This window comes from Ischnura elegans, chromosome 9, assembly GCF_921293095.1.
Source record: "Ischnura elegans chromosome 9, ioIscEleg1.1, whole genome shotgun sequence".
NCBI classification, from domain to species: domain Eukaryota; kingdom Metazoa; phylum Arthropoda; class Insecta; order Odonata; family Coenagrionidae; genus Ischnura; species Ischnura elegans.
The window spans coordinates 57,192,534-57,212,218 of record NC_060254.1 but is presented as its reverse complement, the minus strand read 5'-3'; the positions used below and the strand labels follow the sequence as shown (position 1 = coordinate 57,212,218).

At 37.9% G+C, this 19,685-nt stretch overlaps 1 protein-coding gene across 1 annotated transcript in view; it reads left to right on the top strand.

The window, feature by feature from the left end:
* The first annotated feature begins 5,510 nt into the window (after nt 1–5,510).
* LOC124165339 (cell death abnormality protein 1-like) overlaps nt 5,511–19,685 on the top strand; it is a 44,060-nt gene continuing 29,885 nt past the window's right edge. The window contains exons 1-4 of the mRNA XM_046542697.1: nt 5,511–5,590; nt 11,554–11,677; nt 13,922–14,059; nt 18,657–18,794. Of these exons, the coding sequence (XP_046398653.1) occupies nt 11,590–11,677; nt 13,922–14,059; nt 18,657–18,794 (364 nt within the window). The 5' untranslated portion in view covers nt 5,511–5,590; nt 11,554–11,589. The remainder of the gene's footprint in view (nt 5,591–11,553; nt 11,678–13,921; nt 14,060–18,656; nt 18,795–19,685) is intronic.

The window sequence follows — 19,685 nt, the reverse complement described above, 5'->3', positions numbered from 1 at the left end:
GTTTTTTTATAATGTGTCGTAATATATTTCCATGAGGAACGATCCATATAAGAAGGAGGAAATTAAGTAGTGTAAATAATCGTGTATATTCAAGGATTCAGCAGTCGTCGATGGAAGAATATCGGCAAGTTTTGGTGCATTATGTATCGTAATTTTCAAGTAAAATTATCTTGAAGAGGACTTTGTCTGCTACTTACTCGTTCACCTACGCCTATAATAATTTTACTTTCGTGATTAGTAGTGACAAAATTATTTTTATTAGTATTGTAACAATGTAAATTTCGGATTGCATCTTCAGCCACGGCTTGTTTACATCGTTTGCCTTGTTGTTCGCTTTAAGTCCGCAACTTCCAAAAGGGTAATTATACAATTTAAAAACCTTTATGACGCTTTCATCATATTTTGGGATATTTGAAATCAATTCGTTGATAAAAAATACCGAGATTACGCGCATATAATGGAAGGAATCATCGCGAGTGTTGTTATTGTGAACTCGAGTATCATACTTTACGCTTTCTAGTGTCCATTTCTTGAGTTATGATTATGGAAGTGTTAATGTTGTTAGTGTTGTTGTTACTTATAATTATATTCTACGCAAAGCGAAGATAGGCATAATAAAGTAAACAGAAAAATAGGTGTATTTAAGGAAGTTATGTAAATATTTTCATAGTCGCCCACCATGTTGAGGCATCGACTTACTGATTAAACGCACACAAAAGCCAAACGTGACGTAGGTTAATCGTTGGTAGCCACAATTAGGCATAGCAAATCACTGCAATCAGTAACTGCAAATCATATTAAAATATGTGTACGCATGTACCCATCCAAACACAGGCATATTTTTCGATGGGACTTAGTTTCACAGGATTGTAAAAATTAAAATTGACGACTAATGAGTGCTGAGTAAAAGAGGGAAGCCGTAACTATTTTCCATAAACTGTGGCTTTAGCATGCCATAAAAGGCGTCAATGTCTTCTCTGCACTAGACGCTTGATTACATTTGCTCTTTCCTCAAGAGTGAGTGATTAGCTCCCTACCTAAAAAGTGAAGAACCATCAATCTAGCCGAAGGAAACTATCGAGTGTAAAAATAATCGAAGCACTATAGTTGGAATCTGTAACTATCATCTTCACAACAATTTTTACAAGATGAGTAACTTTCTTAAATCTACTTCAAAACATCATTTTTGTACCCCCGCGAAAACTTATGACTCGGTTGCCACTTTTTATAATCATTGATTACTGCAAAACGTTTTAATGCTTTCCTCTCCCTACGCAAAAGTGTTCCTAAAAGTTTCCAAGTATCGAAAGTAACCTTTATCGCTTTGTTGTAGCAGATTTAAACTTCACCACGTATTGCGCAACCGATACCGAAAAACATTATGGCGTGCGTCGATAAGCTTAAGACGTGATCTCAATCACCCGTATAGGCTATCGGCATTTTTCGTTAGTGCTATCGAGAAATTATCGTTAAGCGAGCGTAGAGAAAACCAATTGTCGTTAGTTAAGATTTTCGATAAGCTAACGATGTCTTAACGTCGATGAGACTTGCTATCGATTTAGAGAAAGCCCCTACTGGGAGGTTAAGATGCAACGCATTCTTAATGCCATATCCTCTATATTATTTCTACTTTATAGATACCTTTTTCTCAACTTATACGCAACCAAACTCTACAAATAGGTACCAAAATGCACAGAATTTATCAGAGAACATGCAACGGCATATCTTACTTCCTAAATATTGCTATTGTTTCCTAAAATTGGTTTTTAAATAATAAAAAAAATCGGTAAATATTCCTGACGTTAACGGCGCACAAACTGATACATTTGTTCATTTGCGACAATATCTCGCATTCTTTAATTAACTTTTATCAAAATGCGGCTGATTCCACATTCAAGTCTCCTGTTGATACGTAAGTATGAGTCATCATGTGCGTTTAGCAGAGGATAGTGTAATTACTTCCAATGTTGTGTTTAAAGAGGTCCTCTGACCTCAATTTGTACATGAACATTCCAATTCAATTTGTACATAAGACCCTGCCTTTTTTTCTACATTTTAAAATTAGAAACGCGCCTATCCCTCTGTGGACCTGCATTGAAAAGAGCGGGGGAAGCCCAATGGAGGCGGGCGCATCACCCTCGTATCGTTTTACGGCAGAACTAACTATAAGTTGCTACACACGTACCGCTTTGCATAGACTGCAAAGATCGAAATATTATTATCTTATGCTTACAAACTGGTAATTTACTTTCATTTATCATTTATTTCGTTTCACTTGAAATCACAGAAGCGAATTTATTTAATTTTTGCATTTTTTTGTGAACTTATTTTTGTGAAGTATTCACATAAATATTTTAAATTTCATGTATTTACAGCAATACATACTAATAAATGGGAATGAATGACGTATGATTAGAAGAATTTTAAGATACAAGAAAGACTCATTGGAGAGGATAGCATTGAGGCAATGAATAATTATTCAGTGTCTGTTAAATGTAGATTAATACCCTTCAGCCTGGACAACTGCTCTTTTTTCAGAAGAGGTAACTGCTGTATATGTAATGCTGTATTTTCCACGACAGTACGCAGAGAAAGTAACACGATACATGAACATCAATGCAATGAACAAATCTGTGGGTATGGAATTTGCATGGCAGAATATGGCCAACTCTCGTAATTTTTTGATACTATGAGAAGAACAAAACATCGAGTCAGTAATATATGTTGGCCAACGACGTAAAGGTACCGTCGATATCCTCGATACAGCAGCGATACACGCCCGCGGAGAGCCGTTAATAAATCCAGCCATTCGTTGAACGTTAAATAGTCTAATTTCATAAATTTGTTCAAGCACACCAGCTGACAGGTTTCTAAATCTGACCAAACGATTAATACCTCTTCTCTTTGCTTGCTCTTCCAAGGTTGAAGCCATCGTTTAATCTGAACAGGTGTAAAATGCCTTCTCCTCAATCCCCGGGATCTCTCCCTCAAAAATAACAATATAGAGTCTGAAATTTAAAAAGGGTTATTTATTGTTCGTCCAGAAAATTGATACAATACATTCATATGCACTCTATACTTTAAAGTAACTAGATGTACAGTGAAAGGATTCAACACATCAGCTGGGCCTGGCGAATTACGAGGTGCATTCAAGTTCCAAGGCCTCCAATTGCTTTTCTCCAGACTGGAAACAAATAGAAACATATGTGTTTTTTTTAAACGAGCGTGCACTTTTTTATCAATACGTGGCAGAAATGGCTGAACTGTGGGACTGACTGGACTCTTTCGGCAGCGTCTAGGATGAGAACTGTTTCGGATACTGGAAATTACGACGTTTTCCTGATACGAGCAGCGCGTAATCATTCTTTTTCTGCATTATCATGGTGTGAAACATTTTATCACCATCGACAGTTAAAGAAGACATGAAGTGATGGAGTTATGGATATGACGAAAGGCGTCCATCAAGGCAGGACATCTAGTGACAACAAACCAAAACCTTCAAGGCGATTTTCCAGTGGTCAAAACAGTCCCATAAAAAATCTTCACCGCGGCCATGGAATCACGGTGTCGATATTAAGAAAAATGTGTACGTTTGCAGGGAGATTACGTCGAGGCGTAACACCAGTCTCATAGTTTCGGGTGAGTAGCCACTTAGAAAAAAATTAGAGGCCTTAGAACTTAAATGCACCAGGTACAAGAAAACTATGTAAATGACAAAGACCGCTTAGAACCCATCTTTAACAATATTTCATCAATACGTTCATAACCGGTAGTACCAATCTTACAATTAGAACTAGGTATAGTATTTATATAGAAAGTTGGGAAGTGATTCCCTTGAACCGCAAAAGCTGTTCACGGATATCAGTGGGTGGGGAAATGGAAGAAGAAGGTTCATTCCGTCGAAACCAATCACGGAATAATTGTGCCAAGTCTCGAACGCATGCAGAACCAAATATGGGAGTCTTTCAGGAACACCTTTTCTTCCAGGTCAGTGGGCCATTTTCACTATAGGACTTGTTTTTGCTACTCTTTTGTTAAACAATTCGTTCTTGAAGACGCGTTATGGCTTTAAATCATATTGAGGACTCAACGGAGACTATTCACCGCTTGTGATATCCATAGGTAAGTAAATAACTTGTAAAGTGAGATACACGATTTATCAATTGGGCAACTCAATCTAAGTGTTATCTTCTTAAGTGAGGGTGTGGTGATCACTGTGCCTTAGTACTAAATACGCCGCGTTTGAAGTTATACATCCAAAATATTGATTGAATGTTTTCGTGATTCACACAAAAAATATCGTGATCACTGTGCCGTACAACATAGAATGCCGCGTTTGAAGTGATTATTTCCAAAATCGTTATTGAATTTTTTCGTAGTTCACTCCAAAAATAACTTTTTATGCTAACAGTTTCATATCTTAGTGTTTTCCTATACTGATTTATATAAGAATTTCTTTATGCAATCTCCTCTCATTTAAAAAATCGAAAAATACTTTATACCAATTTCTTATTCAATTTTTAAAATCTTAATTTTAATTTCATATAAAAATGGGTATTGAATCGTCTAATTCTTTATATCTCTTCTCAAAATTGTCGTAGAGCCATGTTTAAAAGCTCATTTAAGCCAAGACTTTTCTTAAAACAATTATCAATAAATACAATTATAGACCTTTTCCTGTAAGTTTTAATTAATTATTTTTTTGAAATAATTAACTGAATATTGTCAAATAATTCATATCACAATCACTATTCAGCAATTTTCTCAAAAGTCAAAAATTAAAATATAGCGAATTTTTGTCCCCCACTATTCATAAGTTGGTGACGTCATTCGAATTACTGATCATTGGCTCGTTCAGAGAGAAGTGTGCAAGGAAGAAAGAAATCTCTCATTAGAGTGCATGCGACTTCAAAACACCCCATATTGATGCACGAGGCCCAAGAGTAGCTGAGACGCGGCGACCCACACGACGAGGTTCATTGACGTCATCACCTTATATGTGAAAGGGTTAAGACTGTTGAATATTCGCCACTAAGGACTAGAGAAGTATGCGATTGATCGAAAAACGAAATAAACATGGGTAAATATTGATTTTATAACACTACCAAAATCGGAAAAAAAATAGTAAATGAGCCAATTATGACTTCGGTAATTTATCTTCCTTCTTTCTCGTCAGAGCCTTTCTACTTGGTCACGAAATAATCACTCTGTAACGAATGATTACTTTGTCCTTAGTTTTTTCGCGTTGTGCAAGATGAAAAGCTTTCTATCATGTCTATTTTTTCGAAGTTCGGCAAGTTCTCCACACACAATGCGCATGTTTTCAAAGGATCGCATCTCTTTTGATTTCTACGGAAATGACTCAGATAATGCAAAGCTCTTTTTTCCAATTAAGAGTTCCTCCCCCCCTATGATATGGGAAGTGCCTTTACGTTAAAATCTCACCAATGATAAACCTCTGATAAATAGAGATATTTATACCCTGCAGGTTCCATTTGCTTCCATTTGTCTTTACGTGATACCTCAGTATGAAGCAGCTGTTTGCTTAAAACCTATCTCCGTCCTATTGTTGCAGTCTATCAGAATCCCGGTAAGAGTAACTATAGATTTTTTAAACGAACGAGTACGGAATAAGGGGATTTTTTTCCAAATACCCACCATTTAAAGGGAAGGGACAAGGCATTTTTGGTGCTCTTTATGTTAAATGCTTTTTTATTTCCTAATAAATCATTTTTTAGTCATGCACTGTTATTCGATGCATGATTGAGTTTTTTTTCTAGAATACGTTTCATCGTTAAAATATTTTAATGGGACAATTAGTCAATGGATAAGAAAAAAATTGAAAACGGTCGAATAGAGTAGAGACGAAATTGCACCGCTGCAAAGTAGTCCGAAATCGAAAAATGCCACAAAAGTCTAAAGTGACTTTTTTTAGATAGAAGCTTCAACCTTCGCGTAATACTGGTAAATGACTATCGATAATAGATTACCTTCCTTTCAACATGAATACGACCCGTTACTGAGGTACATTATTCCAAAAGATGACGATGCCCAAATTTCTCCCCGGCATAATATGAGTGCGTGGTTTGCTCTGTTGCTCCAACTACTCCAAAAATCGCTCGACTATGAATTACGCTGCATAGTTTTATGCTAAATGTTTCAGGGAAACTGCAAATGTTATAGTTGTGAGATTTATGTAGTACATGAATTTTTTTCTTTTACATAATTTGCAATTTTTTCCCTAATTTTCATGTTGTTTACATTGATTTTTAACTTTTTTCATAAATCATCAATATCTTTTTTTGAACTTATGTAAGTGATTGTCATAGTTCAGCGGCTGAAATTCAACCAAAAATTTAGTACTCTTATTTGGCAAACACAAATAAAAAGAATAATTTACCAACACTAACATAATATCCAGATCTGACAATAAGTAGTAGTGTCTTATAAAACCTTTTCTTTTATATGTAAATGGCTCTTCTCATAACAACCTTTTGCCATACGCCTATTAAGGCGGCTTGCGGGGTAGTGGGTTGGTTAAGATTTAAGGACGTTTCATTTGTTGTCCTAGAGTAGTGAAAGACGTAAATATTTGAGCCTTTTTCATTGCCAATCTTCTATCAATATTGGTCTAACTTCCATGTTACACGACAATCTTTGTCCTTTATGGCCACTCCTCTATGACTTCACGCGACGGTAGGATTTGGTAGGATAGGGTAGCGATCATCTCGAAGTTTAGGCTTGTAAATTTCACAGAAACAGGCTTGGGGGGCTGGTTTTATTTTACTGGGTTACCTCGCTTTTTGAGGGTTTTGCTTGGGTGTGTCCGGGGTCTTCAATTTGAAATAGGGATCCCTCGATCATCGCCTAAGTGCTCTGCCCACTAGGCTAGAGATAAAATATCAGTTTCGATTAAAATCGAAAATCGTGTTTTAATAGTGAAAGATATAGATCAGCCGTGATCTTAGAGCTTCGACCATACTCTTTTTCTAAACTTCGATCTTGACCATTACGTTTCATCTCAGCAGCGTCATCACCGGCCTATCATAACGTCATCAGTCATATGTTAAAGACTTCTCTCTTAGGCTGTTAAAGTTAGAAATGCACACCCTTGATAATTAAGAAAGCATTAAAATCAGTTAACCTTTCATAAAAGTTTTAGTGAAGCCTAATGCTTCCAAGTGGTGATCCCAAAACTTTAATGTGAGAGATGTTCCGCAAATTTTTATTTGAGTGCATTGGTAAATTTTTACTGTTAAAAATTCAGGCATTTGGCAGGTTTTTTAGGATATTTTTTTCTTCTGCTCAAATGTGTATTTCGATTTATTTTTGAATGAATAGTAAGCAATTTTTTGTTTTTTTTTGTTGAAATTTTTTCAACAAAAGAACTGTCGATTATTTAGACCAATCGATCTTTTGGTTCAAATTTCGACTTTTGTTGAAGAGTCGAGGTTTACATTTCGATTAAAAATCGATAACTCGAAAAATTGATTTCGACCGACATTTTTCCATCACTACAGTCCAGCCGGAAAGAGTTGTCCAATGACAGTTCGAAAGGAGGGGGGGAGAACCCTGCGCCAGCACGGTTTGCAGCCAATCGCTGTCCATCAAACGCACCTTACACCCTCGCCTAATCATATAACGTTGTTATGCAGCACTGAAACAAGACTGAGACACCTGAACAAGGCCTTTCTTCGAATCACCAAAATAAAGTTTCTTCCTTTGGGTACTTAACGCTCGTCGTCCCTTATGGCTCCTTTCTTCATGGAACCCTTTTGTTTACATGTGACGTCGGTGTTTCTCTTTCTTACCTGACAGCCTTGCCCCCTACCCAGAACTACACCCTTCTAACTGTAATCGGACAACTCTCAGCGGCTGGACTGTAAACTAGGTTTATCTACCGATTCGATCGATAGTTTTTTCTTCCTCATAGGAAAATCTACTAGAATTGGTAGAAAATTAATTGCGTATGCTTGGTTTCGCTATTTAGTGGGCCCTTTTCGCTCTGTAGCGTTAAGGTGTTTTTCCCCGTCCCCTCCCTATCCTTTCCCAGAGGCGTCGGCGGGCTCCCATCTCGGCGGCGCACAGTGGTCCCAAATCGAAAAAAGCTGGCCAAAATTAATAACGTCGTAATTTTAGCTAAAAGAGCAACAAAAGTGGATATCTCTCACTGATTTTGATCGTCTGAATCTGATTTTGGCATTATTTTTACGATGTCTCTTCATTTTATCATTATTTGAGCTGTTATTATTTAAACAATTTTTAGAAAATCTCAATATAGATGTTATTGCGATTGGTGATAACTTGGTGTTCATGGAAAGTTTAAATTAGTATAATTTTAAGGTAAAAGATGTATGAATTGTTGTTAAAACCCATTATAGAATTTACGACATGAAATTGGTGAGATTCGAACCCGCGACCATCAGCAGAGTAGGTGAGATACCAAAATCGGAAAAAAGTGCTCACACTCACTCATTTTTGGCTTCCATATATTTGATAAGTCACATAAGATGAAATAAAATGACTGGTATTAAGAACATTGAGGAAAGTAATGTTCGAATTGCAATAAAATGGCTTTCATGTATCACAAAGAACAAATTTAAAAATAATCGTCTCCCGATGTCACACCATCGGACTCATTGTCGTTCTGCGAATCACTTAAAATTAGCAAATTTTCACCTCACCTGATAGGCTGATCTCGTTTTTTTGTAACTCCTGATGTAATTAAAATGTATGATTCAAATATTTGCAGGAGTCTTCGAAATATATCTTCATATTTTAACATTCTTGGGTATTTTCTTGTACAATGCTCTCGGAATTTCCTCATGTCTATGTTCCTGGCCTCCAATGCCTCCTCCGTTTAAACTTCAATTGTAAGAAAGGATTCTTTGGAAATTGCTGTTCCACTTTATTTACCATGAGCAGAATATAATACCAAGCATAATCGATGCACAGCTCAGCTATTTCAATGCAATACTGGCTGAAGGCTTCATTATTTATCTCATAGCCGCAGGACAGACATTTTAATATCACTGAAAGTCTATGAATATGTCTTTCATCGATACCCGTCGTGAAAATTACAAATCACATTAATAATTATATTTCATACACATAAAGCATTTATTCGTAGAATTTTCAGAATTATAGAAACGGGTCCAATATTTCTTACTTATTGATTATAATTTTATATTTACACGTAATTTCATCTTGTCTGAAATGAAATCCTGAATCAAAACTTGACTTTTAAATATATGATGATTGAGATTAATAAGTGATTATTTTTATACACTGCATATATTCACCGACTGTGTATACACGGTAATCATTTGCACTCACTAGATGCGAGAGGAAGATATTGATATACTTCTGGAAGGAATTTCATTTCCTTCTGTAACCAGCTTTTGAACGTCTCTTTGCAATGCTCATCTGTCCTCGAGCTTTGATTCCACTTTCTCCGGTATTTCGAGAAAACATTCTTCGCACAAAACGCGTCAGAATATTTTTTGCATGCTTCATTTCATTCAGTCGAAATCTTGTTTTCAAATATTCCACGACATATTCCTTCTTCTTCGCTTATGACTATTCTTTCCTCTCTGTATTTTTATTGTACACCGCAAGGTACGAAAAAATTTGCGGCACCCATAATTCAAATTTAACAGGAGTATTTACGGCTGAAACGATGAATGTGATTTCTATAAGTTGTCTATTTTTAACCAATAATAAACCGGAAATTATGATTTGACATTGAATAAAAGCTTATATAGACTTGCCTCTGAGTTTCCGGCGTATCCTGAAATTTGAATGCCAAATATTGGCAAACCAAGTGCTTTAATTATCTGGACAGGAGAAGTTTCTCGAGTTAGCCGTGTTAACACAGTTCGGAGCACAGCACTTGCTCACATAGAAAATCATGAAGTAAAACTGAGTGGGAAATGTTCACCACATCCATGCAATGGCTATGGTGAGGGAGGCCGTCATCCTCATTCCATTATTATTAAAAAATGCACGAGCAAGATTCACGCTCCATTGGTGGGTTTAGACGAATTTATCCCTCCGAATTCAATCCTATGTACGTCTATGGGCTGTTGAAATGATTCTGTGAATAATTTTTGGCATTAGGGAGCATTTATTTCTCTTAGCGCCAATACCTTATTTCGGAATAACGTGCCTACAACGCTGTACAGCATTCAAGGGATCTCTTCTCTATAACAATATGAGGAAAGTTTTGCAGAGAAAAGCATCTTGTGGTTACTGTAAGGTTCTCGCATGAGAACTTGATTAGTCACTTTTGATCACTCATAATTTTTCTCATTAAGAGCATGAAAACCGGCCCTCATTTGTTTCATGAATATTTGAAGGTGAGTGCACAAACAAGGAGTGTGCATACGATGGGAGAGAAGCACTTGATTGATGTAATCTTACAGGAATTAGAATTATGCTAAGTATACACCATGCAAGTTTGACTACCGATACAGGAATATTTGAGCGATAATGCCACTGTCTCCCGCCGGCCGCTGGCCAGCCGCCCTCAGCGGAGCGGTGCACCGCTCAACTTAAAACCCTCTAGATGTCGGATAGGCAAGTATAGGCAAGATTTTTTTTCTCCATCTTGTTGTACATACTCTTCCTAAGGATTAAGCATAGGAATCTTTGAAGGGCACGGAGGGGCACGAAACTATATTGACACATTTGACTAAAAATAGGCCCAAAAATAGCTAACATTATAAATAATTAAATATAGTTATAATAAATTCTGAAACGAACAAAACTTACCATAATATTGTGAAAAAATATGCAAACTTATCGTATTAAAATTGACAGATGAATCCCATGAAATTAAAATAGTCATTTATTAAGTTGAATTACCCTAAAATCGACTATTTCTACGCCTCGTGCGTTTTGGGCTGAACATGCCCATGTTTGACGGGTTACACAGGTCAACATAATACTCACACAGACCTATCAGGTACAAAATATTATAGGCCATATCCTGCAGAATCCGAATACATAATTCAAAACTTCCTCGTAAAAAGTCGAAAAAATGACTTTTGGCCAGCTTTTTTCGATTTGGGACCACTGTGCGGCGCCTCTATCCTTTCTCCTTCCTCTCCAGCCCCTCCCCGGGTGATCGGGCGTATAAGCCACGGGCTTGGTTCCCGGCCCCGGTGTGTTGTATCCCTGAAGATAAGACAATAAGAAGATAAAGTAAGTAATACGTAATTTTTATTTTTGTCCAAAAAATTTTTGGCCCGAGATACATTCCACCGAACATGGACCCGCGGGTGCTATTTTTCGCTCGTGATTTTGGACAAAATACTCGTAATAATGCTCGTATCTCAGGAATGGTTCAGGATATTTTGCTCATTTCTGTTTTATTTGAAAGATAATAATTTTTTGACTAAATTCATATCTTAGATTTGAAAATTTCCCCTTGAACTCTCATACTCTTTTGTAAACTCGGCTGCCGTGCCCCGTACCCTTGATCACAGGAAAAGTTAACAATGTATTAATTTCAAAGAAGCGTGAAACAATATTTTATTCTTTTTTCTCCAGCGAGGAAAGAACCTATTGCTTGGAAAAGAAACGGAGATGATTTCTCTCCTATTCTACACCTCGTTCATCTTGGTTACGTCCCTGAGACCTGGAAGCGGGGGCGTGCTGACAACTCGGAGTTCTGGTAACTATTGGAAAATAAGTTTGATGTTTTCATCACCGAAAGATTAAGGGCCGCATTCTTCGTTAGCCCTGCATGGCAACGGACCCTTGATTCGTCATCAGCCGTTACTTGACCTTAACTGCCCCTAAATACGCCGAGAGTCCTCTAGATGGCAGTTCTCTACACTACTCCCTCATAGGGTGTATTGTGCCTCGTTGAAATTACGATTGTTCCAGCAATCGTTGAAACTATCGTGCATTCACACAACGATGGCTAAAACCTGTGCTGCCCTCCAGTGCTGACATCTAAATTGAACGAGAAATTGACGGTTAGCAAAGCTATTGAGGTATTTAGAGTCAAGATATGACTGTGCTAATCGTGTGTTTAACGAATGATTTTCTTCCGCCCATATTCTTCCTTCCTAGGACAAATCCATGAAAAGAAATTGAGCGAAGAGAGCTTCACGAACTTTTCGTCTTTCTCTTGTCGCTTCCTTTTCCGGTCTCCCAGCGTCTAACTATCGTAAAGTGGCAACATTAGGTACTACGTGAACTATTGTCCGGTCAGGCATTCACACGACTAGTTCTGCTAACTATCGTTAGGACGATCGCTGGGACAATCGTAATGTGAACGGGGATTACCGGTAATCCAGAGGACTCTGCATACGCCATAGTGAGGCCTCCTTGTGGCCATTTTCAGAACTAAACTCCCACCGAATGATTCCTTCGTCTTCGATTCTCTCCGCCCACTTCACCTTCTCCATTCTTCGCCACACCCACATCGCGAACGCTTCCGGTCTTCTCTCGTCCTTCCTCCCTAGTGTCTACGTTTCCACGCCGTGAGGCGCTATACTCCAGATCAAACTCTTCACTAATTTTTTCTTTAAACTCTTAGATGACTATCCTCTCATAAGCTTCTTCCTGTTCAAGAACGCCTCATTTGCATTAGCAAATATACTGTTTGTATATTTGTTAATGCTATTTGCTACTTTATATATGTAATATACTGTTCATGAACACCTATAATACAACCCACATAAATGTAATGTGATGTCTATTTCCCTAACGAAGGCCACACCCCAATTTAACTTTACTATTTTAATCACTCTCCCAAACATGTCTCATGTAGTCCAAGGATGCAGGCATTATTACTAACAATAAATTAAATTTTTCCTCATAAGTACAATCCATCAAGTCTAAATTAATTTATTTCTTAGGCTTCCTGTACCGTTTCACTGAAATTAATGACCCCCAAGGACTTCAAACTTTCTTTTTTTCTGTCATTCTTCCAATTCTCACTTATCCTTGTCCCATCTGGTCCATCACATCACAATCAAATCTCTCTTCCCTGGTATGCGTCAGCAACTTCTTTGCTGAAATAACTAAAAATAGATTTCACATTTACGTAACATGTTCACCAATGCTATTCTCTCCTCCCTCTCCTTCCCAAATTTCACTACCAGCAGGCTCATAGCAGATTAAACACTTATTTATAAGATTCTCAATTCCACCAACGACTGCCCTAAATTGCTGTCTTTTATCAATTTTGAAGTTCCACCCCGACCGACCCGTTCTCATTCCCTAATCCACATATCCATTCCCAGACTTTCACTAATTAAACATTCGTTTCTCTACCGCATTGGTTCCCTATTGAACTCATTACCTCCACACATAGACCCCTTTGCAATTCCATTGAACGGTTAATGAAGGATGCAGTAAACATTAGACCTATCTGTCTATCTATTTCCACAACTTCTGGGGAACCTTAAGTAACTCTCCAATTCCTCATGAGTTACGTTGGCTTTTTGTAAGTAATCTAACGAGAATGTACCATAAGGCGCAATATCGGTTATGTTGGTGCGAAGGCTTCCGCGGTGCGCTGATAATGAAGGTAGTTTGTGCGCTGGTGTAATATTAGTTTCTAGCGTCTTCAGGTTACTTCGACCTGAAGACGCCTTTTCTCAAATGTTTAGCTTTTTATTTCGATTCAAAATCGATTTCGACCGACAGTTTTTCTACATCAAGGGCCCCCGCGCACAGGCAACTTTTACAAAACAACTATTTAGTTGCTCTGTGGATTTTCAAAAGAAACACACGAAATTGACTGTAGCCTCGCGCACAGGCGACTTTTTAGTTGCCGCAACTGCCGTGTGTTCCATAGGGACTTCCTGAAAGCAACTAAATAGTTGCTTTGTAAAAGTTGCCAGTGCGCGGGGGCCATAATCCCACATCTAACGGTGCATAAGTAGGACTTTGCCTCTTTTAGATGCCTCACTTGGAGACCCGTGCAAAGATGGAAAGGGATGCGATGGAATAACGTACGGGACGTGTAGTGCCAGCAAAGGGGATGGAACATGTATTTGCAACAAAGGATATCACCCTGAAAATGGACAATGCAAGTTTGGTAAGTGATTCCTTGAGCCTCCCCAACAGTAAATTTTGTAATACTCAACGCAACAATCATCCACGCGACCGTTTTCGGCACGTACCTACGATTATGTACCAGATACATTACTCACTTTACTCTCATTACACATTAAATGATTAATTGTGTTTTCTAACTTTGTAATTCGTGTTCTTGTCAACTCATAGCGATGGAGGCTGTAATAAAATTTTTTTAACCGCTAAGTATATGACTTAAAAAGACTTAGTTACATGCTGATGGAATGAGTGATATTTTATTCCTTGCCTGCGTAGTAAATCAACAATTTCCACTTGCAATGTATCGATAGCCATCGGCCCCAACTGTTATCAAAGCTGAACTGCTTAAACTTCGCGAGTAGAGCGAATCATGATCTCAATTGATTCCCTTCTCAGTGCTTCACAGTTGCTGAACGCACAAGTCGAGGCTAATAGTCGACTTCAGATTGTCGTGTAGCAGCGATTGAATTGTTTTTCAGAACACTACTTAGAATATTTCTTTCTTTATTTTTCTCGGAAGATTTTACGTACAATATTATGAACTCTCCTGTTCTTCTTCTTCTTCCGGTTAAAATCAACAACAACTACCAGTACTGTTTCTTCCATGGCAACTTGGAGACTGAAAGTTAGTGAGGGTTTTCTTTATCATTTAGACCAATATGTCAATATATGTGCATCAATAAATGGCAGAATGATGTTTTGTCCGTCTTATTTGAATTAAAATTAATTTTATCATCTGTATCTTCTCTATACTGTATTCCTTTGGCGTATCACGAATTCGTACATGAGTGAATGACCTCATTCGATTATGATTTACTTCGTGGCATTACGTCTTAGACTCGAAAAACGGCTCTCATCACACCATAGGCCAATATTAAATTCAACCTTGTCCGGACCGTACACTCCAGGAAGAATAAAGGGGGGACAATGTCACACATTTGTCAGGATGTTTGGGATGGAAACCTTTGAAATTAAAAAGAACATTAAATAGATCACGCAGGATCTATAAATCATTTTTAAAAGTGTGCCTGGTAGTAAATAGGACAAAATGTGCCAAAAATTTATTCTTACGCCATCATTTGAGGAAATTTAGAACCATTTTTCCATATTATAATTTTATCAATAAAACAGATGAAGGAAATTAAGAAAAAGCCTACCTCACCCCACTTTGTAGGAAGAATCAATCCTTATTGCAAACTTAAATTTCAGAAGCAAAAAACCAACATTTCGAAGGAATATTTCATGCATAAAGGCATAGAAGAGTAGAAAGACTCACCTGAAAACATTTTTTAGATCTTCCTCAGAAATGAAAACTTGTTAAGATTAAGTGCTCCACCATTCTTTTCAATTGCATTGTGGTTCTTAAGGGAGCATTGGAATAATACGAATTACGGATGGTTTGTTTAAAAATTCCTTTTTCACCAGTGTGATATCCATATATAGGGTGTTTCAGGAGGTATCTGCAATACTTCGGAAGGTTGTTGGGGAGATAGTTTTAAGCATTTTTTTTGTCCATTGACATGGGGTCGTAAACACTTAGCTACTGAGCCATGGCTACGAAAACATTTTTATGCACTTTGCAGTTACCATGAAAACGTTTTTTTTTATCCAGCCTTTTCGACATTTTATTTAATACTCTGAATTTTTAAGGACAGTAAATAATTAAGGTTGGACGAATATGTGTGATTACGACTTTGGAAATCAATTAACCTTTGAGCTTAATTGAACATGAGCGTGGGCGAATATCAGCAATAAGTATACGCAATCTCACCCATTTTGAGATTAATAGGGGGTTTCCTTTTTTTTATTATTATGATATGATTTGATTTTTTTCATATTAAACCGAAAGATTATTACCCTTGGTGTACGTATTTCATGCTTATTAATTTTTTAACGACGATATCTATTATTCGCGATTAAATGAAAAGTGAAAATTTAGGCAGGCGAAAACGCGACGGCTAAGTACTAAAGCTGGGAAAAGCTCGTATGTCGTTATTCTGGTTTCGGCTGCCTCCGTGTGAGGCCACCTTGGTGCGAGGCTATGAGCGCCGATACGATTCAGGCTGCTAGCAGGTAGCAGAGTACCCTGCTAGTAGGTCGCACTTGGCTTAAATAAGGATTATTAATACCCTATCAAACAAAGGAAACTTTCCGACCGTAGCCAATTCTAATAGGTGATTATTAAGAGATGATTCCCTGAGCTCTGCGCCACATGCATGCATTGGTAATCTCAGATGATGTAAACTCCTGATTACTCGTATAGAATCTAGGTCCATGTGACGTCATGTGGAGTGTCATTGCATGGGCGCCAATCTGACCTTTTTAAAATGAGGTTAAAATTGACAATTAACTTTGATTTCTAAAACCAAATAATTTATATATTATGAATACACTAATGCCCAGACGGCACAGAAACCTCCGTATCTAATTCGTATGTGCATAGTACCCATTGACTACGGGGATACTATGCCGCATCGTCGCTTTTCGTTATGGATAATTTCCGTTCACGGCCTGTCGACGAAGCGCGTACGTAGTATGCGAATGTCCGCTACGAAGTGCTTTCGAAAGGATACGAAGCGCGCAGGAACACAGCGCTTAGGCTAATCTCAATCGTTTAAGTCGAAAATTAGATATATCGTAACTGGCACGATCGAAAGATGTATCGAACGCAGCACAATCGATAACTACCTACCATGGCCCTTACATACCCTTGGCCCTTTTACGAGGCAGGAAAGAAAAAAACCACAGAAATACATTACAGATATTATTTATTTTCTTTAGTCAATCACAATAACATCTCCAATTTTCTCTTCTAACCCACATCTAATTTGGCGAAACAATTACCTACTCTTATTCTCTTCGAAATGAAAATTATTTAAAAGAGGAACGGCCGATACATAATAACTATCTTCAATGCCTCCTACGATGAACGTTCACTATCACAGCATCCATTTGCACAAAACAAATCCACATCCACTTTAGATCTATATGTCACTTCCACCACGACGTCTTTCTTCTTGACGACAGGTTACAGCGAAGCAATGGCACCTTCCTCCAATCTGGGCGCCTTCAATTCAACAAGAATTTTCTCCCCCTCTTCTCGTCCAAGACCACAGATTATTTTCTGATATCACAAGATGTGATGTAAAGCTCTCACACCTGAAACTAATAATTAATAAAAATACCATGTAACTTACTAGGTCACATCTGTCGTATTATTGTTAATTGTCACAATTATTGTATAAAGGTAGGGAACACTTATAGAGAACAACTCACTAATATACTTACTTTGTTAGAAAACACGCACTGATACACATGTAAACTTTGTAAAACAAAACACACACTAGAAAAGTGCTACCAACCCTACTTATACAAAATTATCCCACTGAGGTTATTGCCAACCTAAAATACATTCCAACAACATCATTTCCAATTTTTGGTATTTCTGCATGAGAAATCAAGTAAATAGAGTAAATAATTGTATACCTGTATATTTTTTATTTTAAACTATAGTATAAGATAATTTGAAATGATGAAAGCCGACGTATAACAAACCATTGGGCGAGCTATGAAACAATATTCGATTTTATAAACTTGGCTGTTTATTCCTATTTTCTCCCTTGACCACACGTTTACCGAATGAATTAATACAAAAAAGACAACTAAAATGCAAGAATTTTCAAATGAATTGCTGCTACAAAATTTTGAATCACCATTTTCAGTACTGAAGTTATGCATCAACATCCCGAAGCCACTAACTTAATTTACATCCAAATAATTACAGCGAGAAAGAGTACATACCTTACTGTTTTTCGTAGGGGTGAAATGTTTTCTTCTTATCACCCGAATGCACTTCTTCTTCAACTCACGATCTTTTGGAAAGCTAAAACTTGAACCATGTCCCGGAGTTTCCTTTACACCCCGACAATACCACAGCCACCTAGGGAAACTGTCATGCACGAAAGGCATTTCCAACAAAAAAATACCTCACAAACACGTTTCTGATGCCCAGTGAATGAAATTTAAAAATAAGGGAAACTTCACCATTACCAGACACTATTATTCACCAACTTAACCACAAAAATCCTTGAAATGTGTTGAGACGTCACGTAAACATCGCGATCTCCAAAGCTTGTGCAGGCTTTGATCGGGCCTTCTTCCTAGGAGTAATGGCATCACCCGCGAAAGAAAATAGTCCCAAACCGAGTACAGTTTTATCGATGAGATACAATTTTATCGATGCATATGAATTTGCCAGTCCTCTAGTATATTTTTTCGTCATTAAAGGAAATAAAGAAACAATACTTTTTAGCAACTTCTTTAGCGCGATTTCCTGTATCTTGATGGTCCACCCTCGTATTCAGATACGTAAAATTCCTGTGCCGTCTGGGTGGTGGATAACGAATCGCAATCAATGCCTTTCGTTTTCTCTGATGAAAGAAACTGCCCTATTGTATGCATCTTTTTCCCCCTTTCCTTTGTTCTTATTAAGGTAGGCACTTTATTTCCATTTTCATGTTACCACCAGCCTACTTGCAACAATAAGTATTAAAAAATAAAATATATTTCCCTCTCTCCAGATGCACTTGTTGGACTTCAGTGTCATGATGGGATTGGCTGCGAAGGATTACTAAATGGGAAATGTAGCACCACCTTGGGCTATGGAACGTGCGTCTGCAACGATGGATATCATCCACTGCTTGGAAAGTGCGCGAAAGGTAAGCTGGCAGTGGATGATGGGGTCCCATTTGACCAAGGTACTCTCGCTTACAGAAGCATCCCATTTTCTATATTAAAAATAGCCTAGAAGTGTCAGCTTGCCTCAGTAGGGAGCCAGGTTGACTCTTTTGCGACACCGGTCTTTGCCTTGTCTGCTATCGTTGAGGCGCTGTTTACTGTCATAGTGTTGTACCTGTTGCGAGATTTTGCAAAGGAGAACAGTGGGGAGAGAGGAATTATATGTGGCTTTCCACGTTTTTTCTCCCGTTTTGTGTGCAGCATGTTTTTGGCATGGATGGCAATAAAAACTAAACGAGGGTAAAACCGGTAAATTTCAAAAGTTCCGTTCCCAGGGGCGAAATGTATAAGATACGAAACGAAATGGATTTAAACCCGATGAGCTAAACTCGGGGTTGAAACGAAATCGGAGTCAAAACTACTTCGGGTCGAAACTAAACTAAAACTCTGGGACGAAACGTAGGTAATGTTTTGCACCGGAGGGACCACGTGCTTCACCTTCGAACAGTTTAGTTTCGATCCACACACCGAGTACGAAGTATGGATGAATGAATTAGATGTTCGGCCTACCGCCATTAGATACATGGGGCACTCATATTTTTACCAATAACAGGAGAATGGTGAGCGCAAACTGACCATTCGATTTTTAAGCTCAATGTTTGAACCTATACCCGTATGTCAAACGTAATGGGTCGAAACTATTCCCTTTTATCCCTCTCCATTCAACTTCTGGGATCGAAACTTAAGTATGAATAGCGGAGTTTCGATTAATTTAGTTTCGTTCCCGGTAGTAAAGTTTCGTCCCGGGTTGAAACTAAACTCCATGTTGATTTTAATTTCGTGCCGGAACGAAACTAGACCTAGGCCTCGTG